The sequence below is a fragment of the Denticeps clupeoides genome, chromosome 18, assembly GCF_900700375.1.
Source record: "Denticeps clupeoides chromosome 18, fDenClu1.1, whole genome shotgun sequence".
NCBI classification, from domain to species: Eukaryota; Metazoa; Chordata; class Actinopteri; order Clupeiformes; family Denticipitidae; genus Denticeps; species Denticeps clupeoides.
The window spans coordinates 3,033,630-3,059,322 of NC_041724.1; the positions used below are offsets into that span (position 1 = coordinate 3,033,630).

The 25,693-nt window shown below is 45.6% G+C and overlaps 6 protein-coding genes across 7 annotated transcripts; 3 read left to right on the forward strand and 3 right to left on the reverse strand.

Annotated features, from left to right (window-relative positions):
- Positions 1-4: 4 nt before the first annotated feature.
- LOC114768432 (uridine diphosphate glucose pyrophosphatase-like) lies at positions 5-2,737 on the forward strand. Its single transcript, XM_028960704.1, has 7 exons — positions 5-137; positions 615-730; positions 903-1,419; positions 1,529-1,642; positions 1,774-1,871; positions 1,967-2,060; positions 2,509-2,737. Exons 1-7 carry the CDS (start codon positions 96-98, stop codon positions 2,605-2,607), a joined length of 1,080 nt encoding a protein of 359 aa, XP_028816537.1. The 5' UTR covers positions 5-95; the 3' UTR covers positions 2,608-2,737.
- On the reverse strand, positions 2,657-8,643 carry LOC114768431 (heterogeneous nuclear ribonucleoprotein U-like protein 2). Of its 2 annotated transcripts, none has more exons than XM_028960701.1 (14): positions 8,105-8,643; positions 7,908-8,010; positions 6,697-6,782; positions 6,427-6,566; positions 6,080-6,182; positions 5,882-5,994; positions 5,523-5,789; positions 5,182-5,304; positions 4,986-5,096; positions 4,742-4,910; positions 4,456-4,662; positions 4,289-4,344; positions 3,585-3,751; positions 2,657-3,348 (listed from the first exon to the last, which is right to left on the reverse strand). In XM_028960701.1, exons 1-14 carry the CDS (start codon positions 8,559-8,561, stop codon positions 3,237-3,239), a joined length of 2,214 nt encoding a protein of 737 aa, XP_028816534.1. In that variant the 5' UTR covers positions 8,562-8,643; the 3' UTR covers positions 2,657-3,236. The 2 variants fall into 2 exon arrangements, with proteins under 2 accessions (XP_028816534.1, XP_028816536.1); XM_028960703.1 differs by having other exon boundaries at positions 2,671-3,348; positions 3,585-3,671.
- A 688-nt stretch (positions 8,644-9,331) lies between these two features.
- On the reverse strand, positions 9,332-11,520 carry LOC114768137 (transmembrane protein 179-like). The gene is made up of 4 exons (XM_028960267.1): positions 11,096-11,520; positions 10,867-11,004; positions 10,466-10,544; positions 9,332-10,364 (listed from the first exon to the last, which is right to left on the reverse strand). The coding sequence occupies exons 1-4, from the start codon at positions 11,401-11,403 to the stop codon at positions 10,155-10,157; spliced, it is 735 nt and encodes a 244-aa protein (XP_028816100.1). The 5' UTR covers positions 11,404-11,520; the 3' UTR covers positions 9,332-10,154.
- Positions 11,521-12,012: 492 nt separating this feature from the next.
- On the forward strand, positions 12,013-14,344 carry LOC114768138 (tetratricopeptide repeat protein 9C-like). Its single transcript, XM_028960268.1, has 4 exons — positions 12,013-12,127; positions 12,790-13,078; positions 13,635-13,817; positions 13,931-14,344. The coding sequence occupies exons 1-4, from the start codon at positions 12,116-12,118 to the stop codon at positions 14,074-14,076; spliced, it is 630 nt and encodes a 209-aa protein (XP_028816101.1). The 5' UTR covers positions 12,013-12,115; the 3' UTR covers positions 14,077-14,344.
- A 51-nt stretch (positions 14,345-14,395) lies between these two features.
- Positions 14,396-20,883, reverse strand: LOC114768599 (uncharacterized). The gene is made up of 4 exons (XM_028960959.1): positions 20,393-20,883; positions 17,631-17,793; positions 17,276-17,491; positions 14,396-17,079 (listed from the first exon to the last, which is right to left on the reverse strand). The coding sequence occupies exons 1-4, from the start codon at positions 20,627-20,629 to the stop codon at positions 14,756-14,758; spliced, it is 2,940 nt and encodes a 979-aa protein (XP_028816792.1). The 5' UTR covers positions 20,630-20,883; the 3' UTR covers positions 14,396-14,755.
- On the forward strand, positions 20,652-25,497 carry LOC114768600 (microtubule-associated proteins 1A/1B light chain 3C-like). The gene is made up of 5 exons (XM_028960960.1): positions 20,652-20,761; positions 23,916-24,134; positions 24,252-24,307; positions 24,426-24,532; positions 24,838-25,497. Exons 2-5 carry the CDS (start codon positions 24,077-24,079, stop codon positions 24,995-24,997), a joined length of 381 nt encoding a protein of 126 aa, XP_028816793.1. The 5' UTR covers positions 20,652-20,761; positions 23,916-24,076; the 3' UTR covers positions 24,998-25,497.
- Positions 25,498-25,693: the final 196 nt, after the last annotated feature.

Sequence of the window (25,693 nt, forward strand, 5' to 3'; positions counted from 1 at the left end):
GGAAATGTAGTCCACGTCAATAGGTTGCGCTCACCGACGCAGATTAAACTTTAGCCCGCTGGATCGATACTTCTGCCATAAGTTATTTCGGCTGCATGTTAGAAACACATCTATCTATACTACAAACCGGCGCGCAGGTAAGGAAGCCAGTAAGCCCAATTGTGCTCTTATAGGGCTTTAATATTTGTTTAGAAAAAATACATTTTGGTTATTTTAAAACGTTTTCACTAGATGCATCCATGATGCCTCGCAAAATACTTATCTAGATATGAATGTAATTCTTTACACCAACCACATAGCTTTTTTACTTTTTCAGTGGACAGACAGTTAAAAACGTATGCTTGGGTAAGCATAGCAGAAAGCTGGCCTAGTTTCCCCATGTACTAAAAACCAGAAACTATAAAGTCGCTTATGTCTGAAGGGAGCATACGATGTTGTCCTAAACAGCAGAAAATGTTAGCTAAGAACCTACTGTGTTTGGGCACAGTAAAACTACTTCCGGGTTTGGTCACGTGACTTTGGTCACCGTGTAATGAAATCATAATTATTGTTCGTCCAATTAATCCAACCAGATCATGTCAATTAATTTATATTATTATTATTTTTTTACACAGAGCGTAAACATGGAATTTGTTAATTCGCGAAAAGAACATGAAGTGTCTGTAATGTTGCACTGCGCGCCCTGGCGGGGTCTTAGAGAACAACACGTCCAAGTGGAGCTTTCAGCCAGGTAAATATATACATTTATGAGTTCTAAATTCAGATACATCTACATGATATTAATGGGCACCATCAGTACATTTACTTTTAATCAAATGGTTTACTTTTGTTGTGAAGCCAAGTGAATCTTGCTAAAAGAATAAAGTCAAACTATTAAAGCATCACATACCATATCGCTACAGGTTTAACAGGCACAGCATTTCACACATCGACCAGCAGATAGAGACACAATGGAGCCAAAGAATAGCAGAAGAACCCTGGATTTTTAACGGAGCCAAATTCAGACTGCACTCGGCAATCATCATAGACCAGACCCCAGAAACTCTCCCAAACTGTGTCTGTGACGGAGGGGAGCTACAGAGTGAACGAATCAGCCAGGAGCCTGGCTTCACACATCTGAAAGTAGAACCATCTAAACAGAAAGATGGATGTCAGAAGGATGAGATTCGACTCTGCCTCCAGCTAGGCCTCACTTGCTACAAAGATTATCTAGGAACCAACTGGTCCCGTGATGCTAAAGTCCTCCAAAGACGAGGGCAAGACGAATTTGGAGACCCACAGGTTTTATTGGCCCAGCCTTTAGGCGTAGGGGCAGTCATGACAACTGCTGACCATCAGGTGGTGCTACTCAGAAGGAGCCAGAGGGTCGCGGAAGCCACAGGACTCTTGGATATACCAGGGGGGCATCCAGAACCCAAGGTGGAAAGGTTTTCAATTATAACAACGTTAACAAGTAAAAAAAAAAAAAAAAAAAAAAAGAAAAGCTGATTGAGGAACTCCTTATCACTTTTGGCCCATTCATCTCCAGACTCTGTGCGAGGGAGCAAGTGAAGCGTGCATCAGCATAGACCTTCTGCGAGGGAAGGAGAAAGCTGTTGTCGCAGAGATCTTCATGTCCGTCTGTGCCGAGATTCGAGACGAGGTGAGTCTCTCCACGTATCTGTGTCATTTCACTGAACAGAACTCGATTCAATGCTGGATTATTGGAAACGAACATATAAAGAAACGTACTGAAGTGGATCTACAGTCCTACGGATCCTGCTGTGTCTGCAGGTGAATGTTCCGCTAAGTTCTCTGGGTGAGCCAGTGCTACTGGGCATTGCGCTGAACCACACCAGCGCTGGCAGACCGAGTGCCGAGTTCTGCGTCAGGTACCAGTGCTTTGAATCCTTATTACCTGGAAATGAATAAACGTTGTATGGCAATGGTGTGGTTAATAACTATACCCTGCCCCGCCCCTCTGTAGGTGTTCTCTTACAGCCAAGGAGGTGCAAGAGTTCTACTGGCGTGGAGGTCCTGAGGCTCATGAGTCTACAGACATCATGTTCCTTACTGAGAAGGTATCAACGTCCACATAACACTGCACAACTCCACACAGTCATGTGTTCACTGGCCAACTATGTGAGCTCCGGGTCGATTCAAGCACAACAGCATAAATTTACATTTACATTTACAGCATTTGTCAGACGCCCTTATCCAGAGCGACTTACAGTCAGTAGTTACAGGGACAGTCTCCCTGGAGCAATTTAGGGTTAAGTGTCTTGCTCGGGGACACAATGGTAGTAAGTGGGATTCGAACCCGGGTCTTCTGGTTCATAGGCGAGTGTGTTACCCACTAGGCTACTACCACCCAACATCTTATACACAGGTACCATTAATTTGAGGTGCGGTGCAATAATCTCCACGTCCTACCTCTATCAACATTATTAAAAACTAAGAGGCTTTAGCCAGAGGTCACAGCTGTGGTGCGTTTAATAAGATTTACATTTTTTTTTACATTTACGGCAGGACCTGCTGTGCTTGGATGAAAGCGCCCCCTTGTGGTCAGAACTTTGCCCTTCAGCCAAAGGAGCAGTGATGCTGTACAGAAAAGTGATGGACTTTTAACAAAATAAAACAATGACACAGATGAGCATTTTTTTATTATTATTATTTTTTTATTATACAATTTGTAGCAGAGACGTGACATACCAATCTTTCAAATGGCTTAAAATAAAACCATCTTTGTTTCTCAAAATGTCTGTTGTATTTCAATACAGTTTATATAAATATTAAATACAAATCTAATTCTGCAGCTTTTGTAATCATAGGTTCAAGAAAACCAAACCCATCCCTTAAGATCACTACGCAAATGTGTAGTGATAAATCTTATGACCTGTAGATAATAATGTGACTCAACACACACACGTGTTTGGCAGAATATGATAGTGAAAATGTACCATTTTATAAAATAATGCAGCATTGTGTATTTAAAAAAAAGTCTTTTTAGTTTAAAAACACACATCCCTGAACCCAAAAATGGCTTTCTGAGGGACCAGTTCTAAAGAGTAGGAAGCAGCCCTAATGAAACACTCAGGTCCAGTGCCAAAGCATGAGTGTTTATTTTCAACTGGCACATGGTGGCATACTGGAAGCACTTAAAAGTCTCTCCTCTCTGGAAAAAATTACTACTCTGAAGGAACATTGAATTCAATGCATATGTACATAAGACCCTCTTTAAACATTTTTATCCCTCCTCACACCTCTGGGAAAAAAAGTTCTGAATGATTTGAAAATGAATTGTGCTTATTCCTGATCGGTGCCATAAATGTAGTTTCTGTTGCCGAGGTAACCCAGGTTTCCATGACACTGAAAAGCAGAAAGTCAAAACTCAGGATTCTCATCATGTCTTGTATTCATGAATTCATCTATGCCATAATTCATGCACAGCGCTCAACGAGCATGTCTCTATGGAGAGAGTATCCAGGCAGCATCTTTTCTAATTTGAAACCTTCCACCCACTCAATCCCACTTGCCCAGATCGTGCTACTGCTTGAATAAAATCTTTGGCTGTGTGTAGGGGAAAGACAAAGCAACTCACTCACCCAGCAATAAAAATCCCCATGTGTGTGATAGCTGCAAGTGTCAAATGGCCCAAAAACCGTTTGCGTTGGACCAGGATCAGGAACGTCCTGAAACAAAGTACAGACAGATCCCTTCGAATTGATCCTGGTTCTTTTCCAAACTTTTTACAAACTGAGCAGGGAGGTACCTGAGGTACAGTACAGAACAGCCAGAAGACGAGAGACAAGAAAGTGAAAGTGAAATAAAGGTAAAAAAATAATTCCTTTGACTCTTTTATAAATTAAATGGCAGAAAACCAGGGGTAAGAAAAATGTATCTAATTAGAGGCTTTGTAATGAATTAATCTTGATTAATCACATTTAATGCCCCAAAGGCACAAATTATTATTAATGTAAAACTGTTTTAGTGGGCAACAGAATCAAATAATAGACATGGACATAGTAATTTAGGTCCTGAAGCCTGGTCTTTTTTGTAGCTCTGGTGTGTGCATCAGCATAATCGGTGTACCAGGAAACCGTGAATTGATAAAATATCCCCTTTCCTTCAAATGCAAAGTGTGACTAAATGCATTTTTTAATGTGTAGTTTTTTTTTTCTCTCAAATCAATTAATCGCAATTAACATGTTAAATTCCCACCCGTACAAAAAAGAAAAAAAAAAAAATCACTTGTGATTATCTGATAATTACCCACAAATCATTTATAATAAGCATTTATGTAACAAACCTGTCTGTGTGGGGGCCCCCAGCAGGGCAGATGATTCCTCCACCCATGGTGACACCCTGAAGGCAGCAAGAGGAACAAATGGACCTGTTCAGAGCGGCAGCTGGATCTCATGCACTAGAAATTTCCCTGCAAGGCTTCAAGGACCATCTACAGAAGATCCCTCTCACCGTAAGGAGCACACCACATCCTTGGCCCCGGCCTGAAATGTTTGTTGACGTGTCGTCTCCTGGGTTTCTTGCGTTTAGGCGGAGTTGGCAGGAGCTGGCGAGCCTGTTCTTTATACCCAGATAGGAGCTTCTGTGCCGCGTCACACGAAAGCTCCACGAACGTGACCTCCTCCAGGAGATCTCCCACCTCCGGCAGCACAAAACTGACTGTCCAAGACACGGTCAAACTTTTACTAACCGCCCTGACGCTTCGTCCTAATCAGAAAAGAGACTCAGAAACTCTGACCTTTGACCTTGAGAAGTGAAGACTCGGGCACTTCTTCACCGTCTACTTCACGCTGCCGCTGGACTCGACTCCTCCACTCTTCGTCTGATGGGAAGACCACTACTGCCCGCCTCCGATAACCATGAAAACGCAACAACTTGTGCCTCCTGGCAGAAGGGTAAATGTTTGCCTGGAGAGGGAGCAGGAGGGTAAGGAGGGAACGGGGGGTTGAAGCACGAAGACGGCAGGCATTCTCCAGTCTCACCTGGTCAAGGATGAAGTTCCGTCTCCGACAAGCCGCTACCTCGATGAGCCTAGTCAGACACCGCGACGCCTGCTGCAGAACAATGTCACTCGGCGCCCATCGCTCTGTCCCCTTAAACACACAAAGCACATCGCCACAAGCCATAAAATATCACATGGGATTCTAAAACCACGACAGGGGACGGGCAAAGACTGACCTTAACGCAGGACAGGATGGAGTTGGTGCTTAGCAGGTTGTATCGTTTCTCGGGGTGCTGGGACATGTGACCCTGAGCCCAGTGCGTCTTACCACTGGCAGGCAGGCCCACCATCAGAATGACCTGCGGTGGGACAGACAGTCAAGTCCAGAGGGCCATTAAATTTTTTTTGACTGTTATTAAATTGGAACAGCCATATTAAAATATTTTAGCGAGCATGCAGTCCTTTTTTCATCAATGCTTAATTGTCACAGGCAGATGCAGGGGATTCAGGGACATGCAGACAGACATTTGCAGTTGGATTTCAGCCACAGGTCCTGACTGAATAAATTCAACCATACTTCACAATTTTCCTGTAAGGCCAGTTCCCGCGGGGCACGAATCCTCAGTTCAGCATGGAGGACGTGGAGGGGCGTGTACCCGGTCGGAACAGGGTGCCAGGGCTGGTCCGTAGGGTTCAAGTTAAAGGTTACGGAGCAGTTTTTGCAGAGAACATGGGGATAGAGGGCTTGGCCTGCCAGCGTGGTGGGATCTACACGAAACGCCACGCCCAGAAAATGTCCATTCTTGTAAAAAGAGAGCTCTGCTTCCTTAAAATCACTGATGAACTGAGGATGAAAACACAAACAAACGTGCATTTGACCTGTTAATTGCTTCTCATTTCATCATCCTTACAGAAAAAAAAAACAAAAAACCCTACCGCATAACAGCCAATCACGTCACCCTCTGAAAAAGGCTCTCCAAACTCTTCCTCCCCTCCACCGGTCACTTTCCAGCCTCTACTGTCAAACCCGAACGACAGGTCAGCTTCACCTGAGGAAGCGCAACACGCAGGAAATCTTCGAATATGAGCAGTCACACACTGAGCTGCAAATGGCATAAAGTTCTCCAGTCTTACCCAACTGCAGCGTGGAGCCGTCGACTGACCAGCCGAGCCGAAGGACGTGCGGGTGGGGGTCTGACAAGTCATACAGAGTAGGTGCAGGTAACTTCTTCACAAGCTGATTGACAAAAGAAAATAACACATCCACGGGTCAGCATTTACATTTTTACATTTGTGGTATTTATCAGACGCCCTTATCCAGAGCGACTTACAATGAGTAGTTACAGGGACAGTCCCCCTGGAGAAACTCAGGGTTAAGCGACTTGCTCAGGGACACAATGGTAGTGAATGGGGCTTGAACTTTGTGGTCTACTGGTTGTTAGGCGAGTGTCTTACCCACTAGGCTACTAACACCTACAAACCTTGGCTTCGAACCCAATGCTGCCGCTCCTAGCCCCGTGAGTCAGACGACAGCCGGAACGCATGAGCGGAAAGTTCTCCCAGAGCAGGGGCTGTCCACTGCGTCCGTCTTGACCCACCTCAAAGTGCAGGTCACTGTTATCTACAGTACAGGAGCAGAAAGGAGTTCTGAAATGTGGAACATCTTTCATTGGGAATCTGCAGTAAGCTGTTTTTTATGGTAAAAAAATTAGGGTGGGGAAAGAAAAAACAAAACAAAAAAAAAACCTCACACGAGTCGAGTCGAACCAGGCCATTATGGCTGTCCTCCTCCTTCTGCCGCTGTTCTGCCATAGCTTCTGGTTGCGGTGTCTTGGCCCTGTTTAAAGAAATAATCAAATTAACCAATAAGCCCTGATCATTCAAACCATAATCAGATTCAACAACCATCTGGACAGTCCTTCCTCTCTAAAATGGTTTTAGAAAAACATACCAAAGTCGGTAATAAAGAATTGTTATCTTTTTTTACCAGGGGGTTTAGAGATTTTTTTTTAACTAATATTTGTGGATCACGTGACCATCGAGTGACACCTTGATGCAATACAATGTATAAATATCGCATGGAGGGTCAACACTATGAAATACAGCACTGTCCAAAAGCCTTTATGCACCAATACAAACAAGTGAAAACAAAATCGCTGTTTATTTAAGGTGCAAGCAATTATGTCAACATAACCAAAACAAAAATACAGAATTCTGCTTATTGCAGAATTTATGAAAACAATGACTGTGTGGGTAGAGAAAGTGACAAAAATCAGTTGAGGAAAAAAAATCAGGTGAGGAAATATATACTGTGATAAATGTCTTGCCAATGATGACACGATGTGTATAGAGAACGAGACTCTGTTCTATTGTTCTCTGAGCAGCAATGCATTATTGTTCTCTGCCTGTAGACTTTAGCTTGTAGGCAATCGTTTAGTTTAGTTGGTGAAACAGAGCTGGGGTCTGTTATCAGTGTAAAAACTCCAAACAGCCATATCAGTGTGCAGTTCTCCTCAGGAATAAACAATATGTTAGTTTTGTTATTGGATCACCAGATAGGAACAAGCTGACGTTGTTTAGTGACAGGAAAGGACCGTGGGGAGTTTTAAATGTTTCCCGGGTGCTGGGGAAGGGGTGGAGCTAAGGGTTACCAAGGTGCAAAATGATTGAACATTTTTAGTTTTTTTTTAATGCCTATTAGTTTATTGTTTGATGAACGTGCAATATGATTTATTATGAACTGTTGGAAGCACCCGCTTCTGTGTCATCTTCCCTGCCACCATTACAGTTGGTCACATCTAAATCATTATTATTTGTTTCACACTTTTAAATAGTCCTGATGATGAACCTTTTATTAGTTCTACTACCGCCTAAACAATTTGCACAGTACTGGCTCTGTAATATGCATGTTTCCACCCAGCTCCACTTTACCTGCATCCTGCAGTACATCCTGCATCCTCACCTGATATACTGGATCTCTTCTTTAAACTCGTAGTAGCTCCTGCCTTTCCCTCCCTGGACCTCATGACGGCCCTTTTCCTTCAGCACCGCTGGACCTTGGGACACTTCAACCAGAAGCCAGGAAGAAAAAGGGGGAGAAGCCACAGTAAATAACAAACTGTAGCAGATGGGCTGGAAGCAAATAAAAGACCCGCTTACAGAAGCCCCCTGTGATCTGGTCCGCAGGGTCCCCCTGAATCCCACTTTCAACTTCATTACTGTTTCCACCAGTCAATACTCCTGACGGCTGGAGAGCACAATGTGTGTGGGGGGGTTGTGGAATAGGAGTAAAGTCTGCTGCAGTCATGTCCTGAAGACTCTCTCCATCATCATCATCATCATCATCATGACTGCATGGCTGTGGAAAAAGGTCTCCTTTTTGGGGAGATTCTCGATCCATCTCACCGGGATCCCGACCCAGTTCGTCCTTGGACTTTGGCTCAGCCTCGTCGGCTCCTTCAGAACATCGACGAAGTTTTAACGAAGACTCGTACTCAATGGCGGATACCAGCCGGACTACCAGCTCAGCTTTAAGACCTTTCGTGTCCAGACCCCGGCTCTTCAGCTCGGACCGCAATTCGGCCACTTTGAGCTTCTTCATTTCGGAGAGTTTCATCTATATCTAACTTATATTGTGCACAAACGTGAAAGGAACCAACGACCAACTCCAAACTCGCCTACAACCGACAACCAAAACAAGCAGCAGAACGCGTTCAAGAAAGACCTCCGCTCGCTGATTGGCTGGATTGAAAATACCCCGCCTTCTTCTTTAAAAGGATTGCATCTATTGGACGGTGCCTTCAAAAGGCGCTTGCTGATTGGTTCCGTAGTCCTTCCTTCCGTTCAAGAGCGGAAAAACGTCGCCAAAACTGCTGAAAACAGATTCTCACGTGTGCCATTAAAACGCGTCTGTTCCCAGCTTTAAATATTAAAAGAATCGGTGTGTTTGTTTAATAAACTATCGTAGTATGGTATGGTCCCTGGAAGAAAGAAGACATTTTTATCACACTTCACAACAAAAGAAACCTGTAAATGAATTTTAATCATGTGATAAAAGGCCCTTCCTTTATAGTTGGCTGTTTTTCTTGGGACGCTCAACTCCGCGTCAGTTTAAATGTTAAATGAATGTCAAAACATTTACATGTATTTAAAGAACAAACAGCCATTACAGGGTTTTGATTATGTTTGTATTAATTTAGTCAGACTTTGCATATTGTACATGTGTAGATACCGATTGTACATTTGTAGATAAATACATATACATAATTATTACCTCTGTTCTATCCACTTTTCTAGCCGTGACAAATGCAATTTCCCACTTGTGGGACTAATAAAGATCTAACTTAAAATGACCAACAAAATCCATGATAATAAAAAACACACACAAAATGTTATTTAACTTTATTTGTTTTAAGCAGTAGTTCAAAAACCACTGGACAACACTCTTATTTTATTCAAATATATTACCTGCACAATGAACCAAAGTGCAAAAAAATGAACCGTTCTTCCAGTTTCTTTATCTGCTGTCTGTGTGTCATCACAGCTATGATTATTCCGACCAATACTTCTACCCTGTTGCCAGAGCAGCTGCTTCAACACAAACAACATCATGTAAAAACCTTCATATGAGACAACATTTTAAACAGTGCAACTGTGACTAAAATCACAATAATTACTGTTCCAATACAAAAAATATTGACAAATTATACAGAAATAAAAGCTTCGGGAAGCAAGCTATCTGGACACACAAATGCATGCATTCCCCCATAATAAATACTGGATCCATGAAGCATTCATAAGTCTAACAACACCATGTTATCAACTATGGGATGCAAACAACGTTATGCGTGAGCTGGATGAGAAACGTCACATTAATGCTGAACAACAGCGCTTTTTTTCAGGTGTCTGTTACACACATTGGCTAGATTTCCATGCAGAGTGAACAGTTTGTTAGTGCAAAAAGGAATCTGGGGGAAATTCTATATATTATTAAAAACTAAATTTAAGTGCACTGCAAGTCAATTCACATGTAATACACTTTTCACGTTGTTGCTTAGATAAGATGCTGACTGAGCTTCACACAGACACACAAGAATAATTCAGGAATTTAAATGGTTTTAAAAAAAGGAATAAAAAGGGAAGGAATTAAAGTGGAATGGCTCATATATATTGCAGATTTCAAGCTGATTTCTAAAAGTGGATTGGGCGATTAGATGAAGACTGTGGACGTGTGCTGGCTGTTGGGCAGCTCATGGCCGACGTGAGGGTGCGAACAGGTGCAGTAGGCCTGTCCAAGCAGCAACTCCTTCTCCCTGGACAAGCAGGGGCTGGAGATCTGCCGACTGTGGGAATGGTACAGGCGCAAGAAAGAGAGGATGGCGTGGGCCAGCCAGAGCACAGTCACACACCACAAAGAGATCTGGGAGGAAGACAGAGACAGTGTGAGAAAAGTGCAAAGGATCTTAAATTGCGCCTGAACTCTGGATGTCACGTCATTTCAACCAGATGCGAAATACACACCTGTGCACAGGTGAGTTCTGAGTAGAAAGATGACGTCTCGACATCCAGGTACAGTGGTATCGCCTGGGACTCGGCACAGCTGGAAGAAATGAGAATTTCACATTCACTGGTATTTGGGCTAAACAATTAGATGTACAAGTCATTCTGGCTCGTCAACTCAACAAAGATTTGGTATAGCCCTCAAAAGCCCTACCTGAAGAAGAAAATAAAAATTAAGTACAAAAGCTTAGTTCAGTTATCAGTCATAAAATGTTAAACACAGAAATATAAAAGAAAAATCCCTTGTAACTACAGAAAATGTGTTGTTGTTTTTTTTCATTTGAAATCGAACAAACGGCTCCCTTAATTATTATTATTTTTTAACTTTTGGAAGTTTAATCGATGCTCTTTTTGCAACAGACCTGTAAAGACGCGCGTTGCGGTCGGTGACGGTGTCGCACCAGGACCGTAAACCCAGGCTGAGGGTGACGCTGGCCCCCGCGGAGAGACAGAGCACGCACACGCTCAGCAGCAGGGTGAGGAACGACGAAAACAGGGTGCTGCCGAGAGACAGAGCGAAAGGAACCGTTATAATGCATTTATAACAAGCTCGCAGTTCGACGGCGATGGTGCCGCCAGGTCGGCGCGTACTCGTCGTGGCCGCGGTGCAGGTAGAACAGGCTCCTCCACCCCTGCGCCGCCCCGTACAGAGCCGTGAAGACCCCCGCGAACGTGGCGAACTGGCAGGCGGCGGGGGGGCCCCACTCGCGGACGACCAGCTGCGACGCGGCGGCCCCGGTGCTGTTGTCGGTCCTCCAGAAGCCCTGGCTGAAGAGCGGGCACCGGCCCTTGAAGGCGGAGCCGTTGAGCGCAAGCGGCACGACCACCAGCAGTCCGAGCGGGACGGAGAGGGTGTGGACGGCGCAGTGGGCCAGCAGCAGCCGGCGCCGGAGCTCCATCTCGGGGACGTTAATCGCAGCGGCAGGCTTTTCAAACGCCGTTGGCGTGAAATAAGTGCGGCATTTCGTTGTGCGGAAGCCCCGGATACGCCGCGCATGCGCGGTGAGCAACGACCGGGTTCCGATCGGCTGACGTCACGCACGTACGCGCGACTACGCGTGTAGACATTCACAGCATTTACCAGACGCCCTTATCCTGAGCGACGTACGATCAGTAGTTACAGGAGGCACTCAGGGTTAAGAGTTTTGCTCATGGGTCTTCGATCTCGGGTATTTTAAATAAAATAGAAAATTGTGTTAAAAGTTCCATCCTCAATGTATGCATTTTTATTCGTAATTTATAACGTACCACTTGTCATGATAAAACATCAAATGACAAAATGAAAGCAGAACGACTAGTACGGCCACAGATAGTCTGTAATTTGTCCAACAAAGTCTCCCAACGGACGTGAACCATGCCTACTGTAGCCCGTGTCAACGAAATTCTAGCATTTGTTCGTGCACATGTTTTAACGAACCACGTTTTTGTCGGCGTCAGTTGGTTAATTTATTTGTAACGCGACTGGTGGACCAGCGGGGGGCGCTCTGCTCCCGCTCGTCGGCGTTGCACTGTGAACCGCAGAGGAAGTGGAACGGGAGCGGGGCTTGCGTTCGTGCCGTTCTGTACATAAAAAAAATAAAATAAAAAATAAAAAAGCGACGCCACGGAACAATGGAGACTAAGGTACACGTTTGATTCGTTTTGAAGGATGCGGCGTTCTTATCTCGGTTCCGTCTTTTGGCGCACGTTGTCCCCGCGGTGACGCTGGCTCGGTCTTAAAAAAGTTCAAACGGTCAGAATGGACGCGTGACTCCGAAGTATCTCGAGTGAAATGTCTGCCTGCCCAGATGAAGAACGAGACGTCGCACCTGGACAGCTGTCTGCGCCATTAACCGTGTAAAATTACGCTGAAAATAAACACAATCGGTACTTTTTAAAAGCAGGCCTTGTGGTATATGAGCAATATTATATGAGCTCAATATTTGCATTGTGAAATTGCATGAAATTAGTGCTTATAGATGTTTACACTGCCTACACTTACTGGCTATTTTTGTCTTTTAGGTATATTTAGTAAGTTTGCACAGATATTTTTCTTTACCCCCCATGTTATCTTGTTGTTCTGAAGCGCTTATCTGCTGTTGTTTCGCCTTTGTCCTGGGAGACGTTATTTCATGTTGTCAAATGACCGAGATGACGACAAAGCTACTACAAAATTATTACAAAAAGACTTGGTTTGACATCACCAATCAATATATGCATAAATATTTTTTCAGAAATGTTCATGTTTTCTTCTGCGATGGAAGTTGGCATGGTGTAAGTACGTGACCTGAGTGTTGTCCCTGCAGGTGCTTGATGTGGGCACGGAGCAGCTGTCTGCTTGCTGTTCAACATCTCGCCTTGACGCCCAGCTGCAAGACTCGGTTCGCCTGAAAACGGAAGGGAACGCCTTTTACCGGGACAAAAAATGGCGTGCTGCCATTGGTCGATACCACCACGCCTTGCTTATTCTGCGGGGTCTGGACTCAAACGTGACCTCTGCGATCCAGGCCTTTGGTCAACAGGCGCCTGTCCTTAACAGCGAGCAGCAGGAGCTCTTGCGAAACACACAGGTTGACTGCTACAACAATCTAGCAGGTATCACATGGTACAACACATTATAGTGCTAACAACAGATCTGTATACTGCAGGGGTGTCAAACCTGGGAGATCCCTATTATTGTAGCCCGGCGATATGAAGCGCTGATAACACAGAAACTACAGATCCCATAATGCAGTTTCGATGGCAAACGTGTTGTGAAGCAGCTCGAAATTTTTTTTTGTGCTTCAATTCAGATGTGCACTGCATTATGGGATCTGTAGTTTCTGTGTTATCAGAGCTTCATATTGCGAGGCCATAATAATAAATTCATATAAAGTGATCTCACGGGATGTATGTATAAGTAGAGACTGTTAGTATACAGTTTAGGCATCTTTTATCCATTCAGTATGCCTATGCATTTTTTAAGCAACTCTCAAACATTACTTACCAACATGCATGCACCACATGATGATAACCACAAAGCATTATATGCATTAGGATTCAATGGAAATGTCATGGTTGTTAATTCTTTACTTGTCCTCCTGAACTGAAAGAGGCCTACATTTGACAATAATTTTTTTTTAATTTCTGTACTTATTTATTCTTCCAATAGCTTGCCTTCTCCAGCGGGAAAGTATAGACTACGCCCGGGTTCAAGAGTACAGTCTGCGCGTCCTTCAGTGGCGGCCTACTGACACTAAAGCACTTTACAGAGCTGGAGTCTCCACACTTGAGTTAGGTGACGCGCAGGCTGCAAGGCAATACCTTCTTCAAGCCAGCAAAAGCCAACCTAATGGTGGGGTGTAAACATTTTAAAACATTGAGCTTCTTTATTACAGTCCCACTATATGAAACTGTATTTTACAAGACACCAAATGTGAAGTGTTCTTTTTAATTCCCACCTCACAGATGCTAATGTAAGAAGACAACTGCAAAGGGTAGAAGAAAAGCTGAGCAAAGACTACCAAAAAGAGAAGGCACTGTACAAAGGCATGTTCACCAAGGAGAAGCAAGGTGGTGATATGCCTGAGGAGACAGTCCAGAAAAGGGTCTGAAGAACTTCAGTGAAGTTCTGTGCTCGCTGAATAAAAAGAATGTAACACACTAGGAACTTTCCATAGTACAGAGTATGATGATGGATCGAGAGGCGGCTCAGAGGACAGTCACCGAGCCGTAACAACAACTGTTATGTAAGGGAGATTTACTTTGTGTTCATCTTTGAGTTTGTTTGAATTGTACGATAAGTATATTTCCTGTTGCCTGTAAATATATTTGAATGTTCCAAATTGACACGTGTGTATAATAAAAATATTTTTACAAGTATTTAGGTGTGGATTCAGAGGAAATACTCAACAAAAAACCAAAACACACAAATATTACTTGCTCTTTATCATAAGCAATCAATTAAAGTATCTTTTGTTTACAGCTTACATCATATCTCAAAGCCCTGAGCACAAAACTCAATCTACACATCGTATTGTATTCGGGTCAGCTCAGTTTTCAACATGTGCCTGTTATGTTCGTTGTTAGTCGCTGATGAAGAATAAAACCATAGCTTGAGCAGGCATGTGTTGAAAATTGTCAGACTATATACACCGAATGGAAAGCTCACAGGCACGTGACAACCAAAACAGGTCACAGATACATGGCAAAGAATTGCATGCAGAGGGTTTTAAAATGAATTATTTCAGATTGATCAGTGTCCTCTAATACTAAGTAACTGGATGGACAAGCTCACTTTTTGGATTTCTGGCCTTTCAAACTGAGCGATCGCATTGAACCAAATACACGCCTCCCGAGATCCCTGAATGACATGGACCGTGTGAGTGGGGCTGGCAGAGGCGGTGAAGGAGAGAAGGATGGAGAGGAGAGTGGAGAGAGCGAATGGCAGCTTCCCTCCAGGCTCTGCGAACGAGAGAGGTGGAAGAGGCTGGAAGTGGACGAAATGTGCTTTTCCGCCTTCTTCCTGGAAAAGTTCGGCCCGCGTTCCGCACACCGGCCATGTCCCGCAATCTCAAAGGTGGAAGACCACTGGATGGTGCGGAGCTGGCCTTCATGGTTTTGGCGGCGAGGATCGAGGATGCCTTGGGACTCGCTGCGGAACAGAGCTCGCCGAGACAAATGAAGGCTTGAACTGCGGCCGTCCCGATTAGTCACCGTACGCTTTTCTTGACTCTCATGCACGTTCAACGACCTTTCTTTCATGCTGCTTCTTCCATACCGCTCAACACCGCCAGAGTAGCCTTCTCTGCTCTTAAAACGTCCGTCCAAACCTTTCCAAAATTTGTTTCCCTTTTTAGGTGTCTCGCAACTCCTTTCCTCGTCCCAGCTGTTTCCGTAGTCTCTGCCAGAGTAACTGCTGACGGTCGATGCCCGAACTAGTTCCCGCGAAGCGTGCTTTCCCCGATACAGCTTCTCGCCATCTCCGGCTCTCCAGCACCCTTGGTCCTGTGGTCTCCAGCCAGAGCTGGGATCTTGCCTCAGGGAGCCGCCCCGGGGACGTATGGCGCCCTCCACCGGAGAGTTAGATGCATGGAAGCGGGGAAGGGAACACTGGGAGGGAGAGTTGCGCTTGAACACGGTGAGCTGGGTGGGCGTGAATGGTGAGCCGGAGAGCAGACGGGGAGGGGAGTGAACTCTGCGGTGAGAGGAAGAAGACCCCGGAGAGGAAGAGGAGTCATAGGACACAGGGCCTTGCAACCTCTGCGACAGTTGGTGGATCGGGGTGATGTCCGAGTGCTCCTGAAATTCAGGACTGCCAGACTGTGAAGCCACTGTGTAATGGGAGTCTCGTTGGGCGAACTGCAGGTATTGCAGCTGGGAGCTACCATCTCCAACCTCTATGCTGGCTGGACGGGGTTTGGAAATCTGTGCCTTTGAGTACAGATGCGAAAAGTCAGTGGCGGACGAGGTACGACAAGATGACCAAAGGGGCTGTGATGGTGAAGGGTTGGAAGGTGAAGCAGACCCTTCTCCCCTTTCTCTCTCGTTGCGAAAGCATTCTGTGTCCAGTTCCACACCTTCCTCCATCAGGCCGATCACCACGGAGCAAGGAAGGCCGGAAACGCGTGATATGTCACAAACAACTTCAGAGTCCTCACTCAGCTTGGGTGAGCGGGGCTGAGGAAGACAACCTTCGGCTTCCTCTCTTGCGGCCCCGCTCCAGTCAAGCGAGCGGGAAAATCCCAGAGGTCCAACGGATTTGCCGGTTATCTCCAAAGATCCACGATTGCTCATTGTGGATGGGCAGGTGGATATTCGGGGCCTTCCTCTCAAGGCTGGAGTAGTAGTGAACGAGGAAGTAGAGGACGATGGAGAGGCTGTGGGGTTGGTGGTGTTCACGCCAAGGTACCCACATGATGCTGACACGTCGTCCTTTTGGATGTTTGCGTCCAAACTTTTGTTCAAGTTCAAATTCAGGTTCAGAAGAAAGCTTATGTTGAAGTCCTCACCGGTAACAGAAGGCAGGTTTCCGAGGTTGATTGAGTTCCGACATGTTTTCTTGCTAATGCTGCCCAGACTCACTCGAGCAGAGTTTCCAAGTTTGCAGGGGGTTGTGCTGTCCCCGACAAGGCTAGAAGGACGACTGTCTGAAGATGTTTTCGTCTGAGCTGCTTCTTGGCTTAAACCTGAAGTGGTTTTTTGAAGATCCTGGATGGTGCTCTCTTGTCGGGACCTAACGTAGTACTGACGGACTAATCTTGAGATGTACTGCTCCAGCTGAGTCAGTGAAGAAGGGGTTGGAGTTCTAATTTTTAAAGGCGCTAAGAGAAGGGGTTCTTCAGGCTCTGGGCTCAGGGAAAAATGTGGAGGAGAAGTATCCTGACCGGCGGTAAAGAGCGGGCTCTGCAGGGCCACTGCATGAAGTGGACTGGGGTATGGGTAGACCTCTTTGGTTTTGTGGGACACCAGGTCAGAGCAAAATTTTGGGTCCAGCTGCAACTGCAGATGTGGGTAGGCTGAACATCCAGGGGAAGGAAAGAGTGATCCCTGTAACGATCCTGCCAGACTGGAGCAAAGGTCTGAGAGGAACGTGAGACCATGAAGTTCCAGGTCACCTGTTTAAAACAGTGACAAACATAATCATCATGCTAATGACAGTACTTTACATTGTGGTTACTTGCAACTTAAATGCATGAATTAACATTCTCTAGGTAGATGCAGGTATAAATGCATAACCTTTTTGGTGGTTGCACAATGTGGCTGAAATGTTGCATCAAGTTGGATTATAACTTTGAACTCAAAAAGGCCTACCTGTTGATACAGGCCTCCTGTCCCCATCTTCTGCCGTTTCTTTTGGGCTCTGTAATCTCTGTTGTTTGGCCTCCCGCCACTGAGTGCCACTGTGTTCGGCGGAGAGGGGTCGGCATGGACCCGTGGTGCCCACTTTTGCTGGATATCCGAGAGCCACCTCACTGGACACTGAGAAACAGGAATCGGACAGGGAGCTCCCACTGACTGAGTAGAAACCTTAAAATTGAGAAAAAAAGAAGGGATTAATGTGTGGAGGGTGGGGGAGACCTCATCCTGGCCTACTCCTAACAGATGACGTATTGTTAACGCCAGTGCAGTGGTACTAAAATTGTTCCTGTAATCTACAGCTATATACCTGAACTGGGTCTTGAGTCTCCTTCCAGCAGGCCTGGACAGTTTGTGTCCAACGTCAGCGGGGACAGCAGTTCAGATTGGAGGTCCCAGGAGAGCGTGGACCACCGTGAGGGCACCTCCTCGCCCATGCTGTTCAGTGCTGATTCAGTGTATGAAGTTGAAGCCTAAAAAAATACATATAAAAAGACTTCAAGACATCTTAATTGCTGAAGCAACGTGTCTTTTCATTAGGCTGATAATTGCAAAGAGGGGCACGATTCTCCTGAGAGTAAGCATTTTGTTTCTTGCAATACAGACTACTGGCATATTTTGGTGGTGCCTTTTTATTTGCTTCTGGGAAACAACGTGCACACCCAAATGCTCCATCAACAAAAGAAAACTATAGGAGCTACAATGAAATGATTGAATAAAGGTTTGGGATTATCAATTATTATATTAATAGTGTATTTATTGGTACCAGGTAAATTTATTTCCAACGTTCAACACTTCTATTACCAGTTAATCTAACAAAGTATGAAAAAACATAAACCTTTCATTTACATTTATCAGACGCCCTTATCCAGAGTGATTTACAATCAGTAGTAACAGGGACAGTGCACACAGTGAAATTTGTCCTCTGCATTTAACCCATCACCCTGAGTGAGCAGTGGGCAGCCATGACAGGCGCCCGGGGAGCAGTGTGTGGGGACGGTGCTTTGCTCAGTGGCACCGCCGTGGATCGGGATTCGGCCTGGCAACCTTCTGATTACGGGGCCGCTTCCTAAACCGCTAGGCCACCACTGCCCAATTTAGGGTTAAGTGTCTTGCTCAGGCGAGTGTGTTACCCACTAGGCTACTAACACCCAGTAAACATATTGTACAAGGAGATAATCAATACTAAAAAGCATTGAACTGCATGAATAATTTTTTTTTCAGTAATAAAATTGATTACACCGAAACAGAACAATGTAATTATTGATCTATTGCTGTTACTGGGTGATTAGAAACCAATCATACAGTTCTCACAACAATCAACTCTAATTAACTTATCTTTTCAAATGCTTTGTTCACAGAATCAGGGTGGTTGTAGCCTAGTGGGTATCACACTCACCTAAGAACCAGAAGACCCGTGTCCTACCATCGTGTCCCTGAGCAAGACACTTAACCCTGAGTGTCTCCAAGGGGGGGACTGTCCCTGTAACTACTGATTGTAAGTCGCTCTGGATAAGGGCATCTGATAAATGCTGTAAATGTAAATGTAATGTAATGGATCAAGTCAGTGGTTCTTGCGGTCACCGTACGCTGATCAATAAACCCCTTTAAACATTTGATCCTTCCGGCTATTTTAATGCGGGTGGACCAGCCATGTGTCCTAGACAGAAGCCTCCCGGCACAGGGGGGTCTATTGTTTGTTCACTTGAGCCGAGATCAGTCCTCAGACTCTGACAGAACCCAACAAGAGACAATACAGGTGACTCATGGTGCCGTACTGAAAGGGGGAAGGGACAGGGGTCGGGGTAAGACAACAGGAGAGACAGAGAGACAGATGAGATGACAAAGAGCAAGAAAAAAAAAAGAAAAGAAAAAGGAGGAGTCAGAAGGGGGGGACAGGGGGCTCTTCGTCCGGATTTCTCTCTCCAGCCAGCATCGCTCCGCCGGAGCTTGGAGTTTGGAGAAGTGAGTCAGCCTGGTGACGGACAACGCGGGGGAGGGGGTGACAGCATGAGAGGGCATTTTGCGGACCCCTCCACCACCACCTCTCTTGTTCCTGGTTTATCGCTGCCGCCCCCACTTCAGCAACCAGCTCCATGCCTACTTTTTTTTTTTTTTTCTTCTTTTCTCTCCCTCGCTCACATCGCCCACACGACCAATTCAGCAGGAAACACACACACACACACACACACACACACAGCTTAACGCTCTAGGCAGACAAAAATAAATAAATACAAATATAAAACAAGGCTAGAAACTCAAAGGTGACCAGACCCCCAGCCCAGGCAAAAATCTCATTCGCTGTTAAATAAAGCATTCAAATCAATACTCCTCTTCCTAAGGCCTTTAGGCACCAGAGACGGAGACCACTGCGTTCTGGGTATGCATGCAGTAAAGGGGGGTTATATAATAACGAAATGATGAGCAGGCGTGGGTGAAGACCGTGCCGGTGGCTGCAAGGGGTTCTAAACTTGAGCAAACGAACGTGTCAACAATTAAGGGGCCAACTGTTATGCATCATGCAAAGAACTGCTGACGTCTTAACCGTATATTCGGGCACTGGCCACTTTATTAGGCGCACAATCAGAGTAGTTTAGCTGTCGGTCTCGATGCCATGTTCAGCTTGGTTCCATCTGGTCCACAAAGCTCAGAACGACTGATGATGATGATGATGATGGATGGACGGATGGGATATCGGGCAGCAGATGGACTACAGCCATGGAAACTGGACACCTTTAAGGAAGTTCCATTGTACAGGTGGTCGAATATAGATTGAACCAACATCAGCGTTTGCGATGAAGCAACCGGGCGACGGCTCTCTGCTTGGTCAAGATGATATTTTCATACTTCTCTGTTTTGCACCTCTTTCCGTCCATCACCCAGGGCCCAGACACACAGATCCCCAGATCTTCTGCTTTCCCACCAGTTACTCACACACAGCCATACCATATGCATTGCAACAGGACTCAACCAAGACTCAGTGCAGCATCTCCTTCTGAGACTGGGATTTAACCTTGAAGCCAACGTGGGCATGTAAGTCACCCCTAAATAAGCCCCACGACCCCCTCTGACCTGTTGCCCGTTGCTGGACGCGGATTCCCGGTCCGCCCTGTTCTCCGGACCGGGGGCGCTGGGATCGTTCGCCGGCGTCTCCTTCCCACCCAGCGCCGCGGCGACCATCTCCAGCTGCCGACAGCGGAGCACGTCCAGCTCCAGGATCCCGGCCAGGGTGGCGTTCAGACGCTCCCCGATGCGGACGCGCTCGGTGCCGGACCACAGCGAGTTGACGCAGCCGCGGCGGCCAGCCATGGCCCGCGGGATTCGGCGCTGAAGCGGACCGAGCACCCGGTGGTTAGGTGGAGGAGGTGGGTGGGAAGACAAAAGAGGGAATAGAGACCATCTTCGTTACACAACGATTCATCGTTCGGAGGTTCGCTACTGGTAATTTGCAATTCCTGATATTCCGAAGCCAGGATCGCGATTCCCAGGGTCTGCAACAGCGCGCCGTAGGGTTTATGGAGCGAAAGATCCTCACACACATCAAGTGTGTGCGGTGTGTGTGTGTGTTGGGATGGGGGGCTGTACCAGAAGGACAGAACTCTGTCCTCATTGGTCAGCGGAATTTTTTGAATTCTTAAACAGGTGGTTTCCAGTGCCGATCCTCATGGCGCTTATCCATGCCACGTTTTATTCAGTCCCGGCGCACAGCCAATCAGAGGGGAGCTACGGTGGGTCAGAGGGAAAGCCTGAGCTGGAGTATCTTTTTTTGTCCCCTATTACGACCGATATATGTACTTTACAAATATACCGAATATATACGGCACAACATGCACGTAAATGCTGATAACCACATTCATTTCCAACACAGTGTGTACGATTTCATTTAGTTTTTTTTCTGTTAGTAAGGCATGGTGGAAGATCAAATAAAATCTTATTTTCCATCATAAACGCGGTGACAGCTTTTAGCCAGTAGAGGACGCTTTAAGATTAGAATAAGAATCAGAATCGAATTTATTGGCCAAGTAAATGCAAGCACATACAAGGAATTATATTCCGGTAGATGGTGTCTCTCAAGTACAATGTAGGAAAAAACAACAACAATGTGCAAGGATGTGGTGTTATTGTACAAGTTGTGGATTTGTTTGTGATTTATAAATAACTATATCTACTTTTTATGAATAAATAGGCAAAAAAAAAACAAAAAACTAAATCTTATATACAACTGAATATAAAGTGCATTGTGCAATGATGGAGGTGATTTACAGTCAGCTGTTTAGGAGGGAGATGGCGAGGTGGAAGAAACTGGTCCTGGTCTGCAGGCTTCTATAACTTCTGCCAGATGGCAGCAGGTCAAAGAGACTGTGACCAGGGTGTGAGGGGTCTGAGATGATTTTCCCTGCCCCTTTCCTGGATCTGGAGAGGTACAGGTCCTGGATGGAGGGCAGGGGGGCACTGGTGATCCTTTCTGCTGACCGTACAGTCCGCTGCAGTCTGATCCTGTCCTATTTAGTGGCTGCTCCATATCAATGACCTGTGGAACACTGTACTTCCCCAGTTGCCTCAGGAAGTACATCCTCTGCTGGGTCTTTTTGAGGATGGAGGAGATGTTGGTCTCCCACTTCAGGTCCTGGGAAATGGTGGTGCCCAGGAACTTGAAGGTCTCCACAATAGACACTGGACTGTCTGATATGGTGAGGGGGAGCAATGTTGAGAGATGTCTCCTGAAGTCCACCGTCATCTCCACAGTCTTGAGCGTGTTCAGCTCCAGGTTGTGTTGACTGCACCAGAGTACCAGCCGCTCAACTTCCTGTCGGTATGCAGACTCATCACCATCCTGGATGAGCCCAATGACAGTGGTGTCGTCTGCAAACTTCAGGAGTTTTACAGTTGAGTTTCTGGAGATGCAGTCGTTGGTGTACAGGGAGAAGAGCAGTGGGGAGAGGACACATCCTTGAGGGGCACCCGTACTGAGGGACCGTGTTCCAGAAGTGATCTCCCCCAGCCTCACTTGCTGCTTCCTGCCTGTCAGGAAGCTGGTGATCCACTGGCAGGAACCAGGTGAAACGCTGAGCTGGGAGAGTTTGGGGGTGAGGAGTTCAGGCACAATGGTGTTGAACGCCGAGCTGAAGTCCACAAACAGGATCCTGGCATAGGTTCCGGGGCGGTCGAGATGTTGCACGATGTAATGCAGCCCCATATTCACTACATCATCCACCGACCTGTTTGCCCGGTAGGCAAACTGCAGGGGGTCCAGCTGGTGTCCCGTGATGTTCTTTAGATGGGCTAAAACCAGGCGTTCAAAGGATTTCATGACCACAGACGTCAAGGCGACAGGTCTGTAGTCATTCAGACCAGTGATGGTGGGTTTCTTAGGGACCGGAATAATGGTGGAGCATTTGAAGCAGGTGGGAACTTCACACAGCTCCAGGGATCTGTTGAAGATGTGGTTGAAGATGGGAGCCAGAACCTTAAATAACGTGTAACCTGAAGATGGGAGCCAGAACCTTAAAAAACGTTTAAGTGACAAGTTCTCCTGAATCTGTGAAACTAATCTTTCGATCATTTTACATGTACGTTTATGGCATTTATCAGAATTTATACCTTATCCAGAGCAAATAACAGTCAGTAGTTTCAGGAACAGTTCCACTGGTGACATTAGTGTCTTGCTCTGGGACCCAATGTTTGTAAGTGGGGTTTGACTTTGTGGTCTTCTGGTTCATAGACAAGTGTGTTATGCACTGGGCTACAAATTACAGGGTACATTAAATGGGCAGTGGTGGCCTAGCGGGTAAGGAAGCCAAGGTGCCACTGAGCAAAGCACCGTCCCCACACACTGCCTGTCATGGAAGCCCACTTCTCACCAAAGGTGATGGTTAAAAGCAGAGGAAACATTTCGGTGTGTCACTGTGTGCTGTGCTGCAGTGTATAACAATAACAATAACGCCACTTTTAAAACTTATCTTGCACACGCTTAACCTTCAGCAAATACAACAATACAAGCCAACAAAAAGAAAGTTATTATTATCAATATATCAACAAGGGCATGACCAAAACCAGTGCTAGTACCAGTGGTAGTAGCCTAGTGGTAACACCCTCGCCTATGAACCAGAAGACCCAGGTTCAAATCCCACTTACTACTATTGTGTCCCTGAGCAAGACACTTAACCCTAAGTTGCTCCAGGGGGGGGGACTGTCCCTGTAACTACTGATCTAAGAACAAATGCAACTAGGAATAATTTCTTTTCATATATAAATAGCAATGGCTGAATCTCTGTTTAGGTACATCAGTTATAATAATAAATACATGTTATAATTACTGATTATTTGTCCAGGACCTTTTTTAATGATATTTAATTATATTTTTAATGATAAAAAAAAGTCCAACCTGTTGTTGTGTGACCAGGCCGCTGTATTCCAGGAATGAGCTTGCGTGCTGTCACAGCTGGGTGAGAAATTCGGAGCGGGTCTGATTTAACCAGGACGTGTGAATGGGATCAACACTCATGATGACCTGGGAACTGGGCTTGGGGGTGGGGCTTCCTTATTTTTCACACTGAACCAACTTTCAGCTGTTCATCCCCTCCCCGACACTCAGCCCCTGCAGACCCACCCCCATGTGGGTATAAATGTGGATCCCAGCGAGTGCGGAGCAGGGTTCCAGCACACGTTCAGCCCCGAGGGGACTTTACTGTCAGCCCGGGCCCCGGCCAGCCACACCATCGCTCCCCACCACCAGCCTCTGTGAACCTACAAACCATGGCTCCCTTCGAGAGGTCAATGGAAATGAAGCCGTTCAAGCAAAGGAAATGCCTTGGTATGAAAACTACAATTTACATCTGCACATCTGCAATATACCATTTAAAATTAAAGACTACTATTGAGTATGTATAATGCTTTGTGTGACTTTTTACTTTTTGATCTGTTCGAATAGCTACCAGGAAACACGAGGTGTGCAGCATTCGGTCCAAATTTCCCAACAAATTACCGGTAAGTGGCATGCTGGACAGGACTTACTGGGCAAAATGTCAATGTTCAGAGTGATCGATACTACATATCTGCTAGTAATATACTGCATGCTGTTTGAATAACACTTTCTCGCTGACAGGTTATAGTGGAAAGGTACATCAGAGAGAAGCAGCTGCCCCTGTTAGACAAATCCAAGTTCCTGGTACCGTTTGAACTGACGATGGGTCAGTTTCTGTGTCTGCTCAGGTGAGGACAACAGTTGGATCAGGGAGAGTCTGCAGGTAGACAGTAATGATTGGCTCATTTTATGGGTTAATAGAAGGTTTGGCATGATAATCAACGTCTCTTTTAAATTAGTGTTTCTTCATGTCATATGCAGTGGCCTTTCAGACCTTAATTAGCCACCCAGCTTGATTACAGCTTCAATTTGATAGCAGTTTATGTGCAAAGCATATGATTATTCTGCCTATTTTTGTGAGATATATTTAAAACATTGTTTTATATATATTTATATATCAGTATATGTTGCATATATTTTTTTGTCCCCTCAGGAGTAAAATCGACCTAGACGCCTCGCAAGTGCTGTACCTGTTGGTGTCAGAGAAGAGCCTGTCCTGTATGTCTGCCAGCATGGGAGAGGTTTATTCCCAGTACAGAGACCCCGACGGCTTCCTGTACATGACCTACGCCTCCCAGGACATGTTCGGCTGAAGTCACCGTCCCCTCAACTCCTCCTTTGTCTGACCACTGAATCCGTCCCACGAGCCTTAACGCACCAGGGCCCACTGCAGGAAGCACCAGCACACTGACTTATAATATCTTCAATGTGAAATTTTAAAATGACTTCCAAGCAGGGCTGAACTCGTTCTCAAAATAGGGACATTTATGATGATTAGCCGTCGGCTCTGTGGAAAATGTGTCCATGAAAGCGCCCCGTGGCAGTCCTGCTGTCATCCTGTAACATCTCCTGATGGAGCAGAGTTCAGTGTTCACCATGCTGAGCACATGGTGGGGTTTTCTATTGTAGTGATAAGATGCCCAGCCGTGCTCCAGAGTTCTGTGACTGAGCCATGCAACACTCAACAAAGCTGAAGTGAAATGCAAATAGAAGCAGATTTTTATTTTTCATTCACAAGTCTGTACAAACCACTGTGACGGTAATTTTTTCACTGGACTAAATTCCCTAAATAAAATCCTGGTCTGTTATCCCACTTGTTTCTACCGTTATTCATTATAACTAAAGATTACACTGACATATGACTTCACAACAAAGTAGTGTTTGTTGTGAATGCTTTTTAAGAATTATTAGCACAGTTGTAAACTACAGTACACCGAACGTAACATGAAAACAGTTACAAACAGTATGTAACGTTACCAAAAAGAATAATAAAATGATTATTACATTGA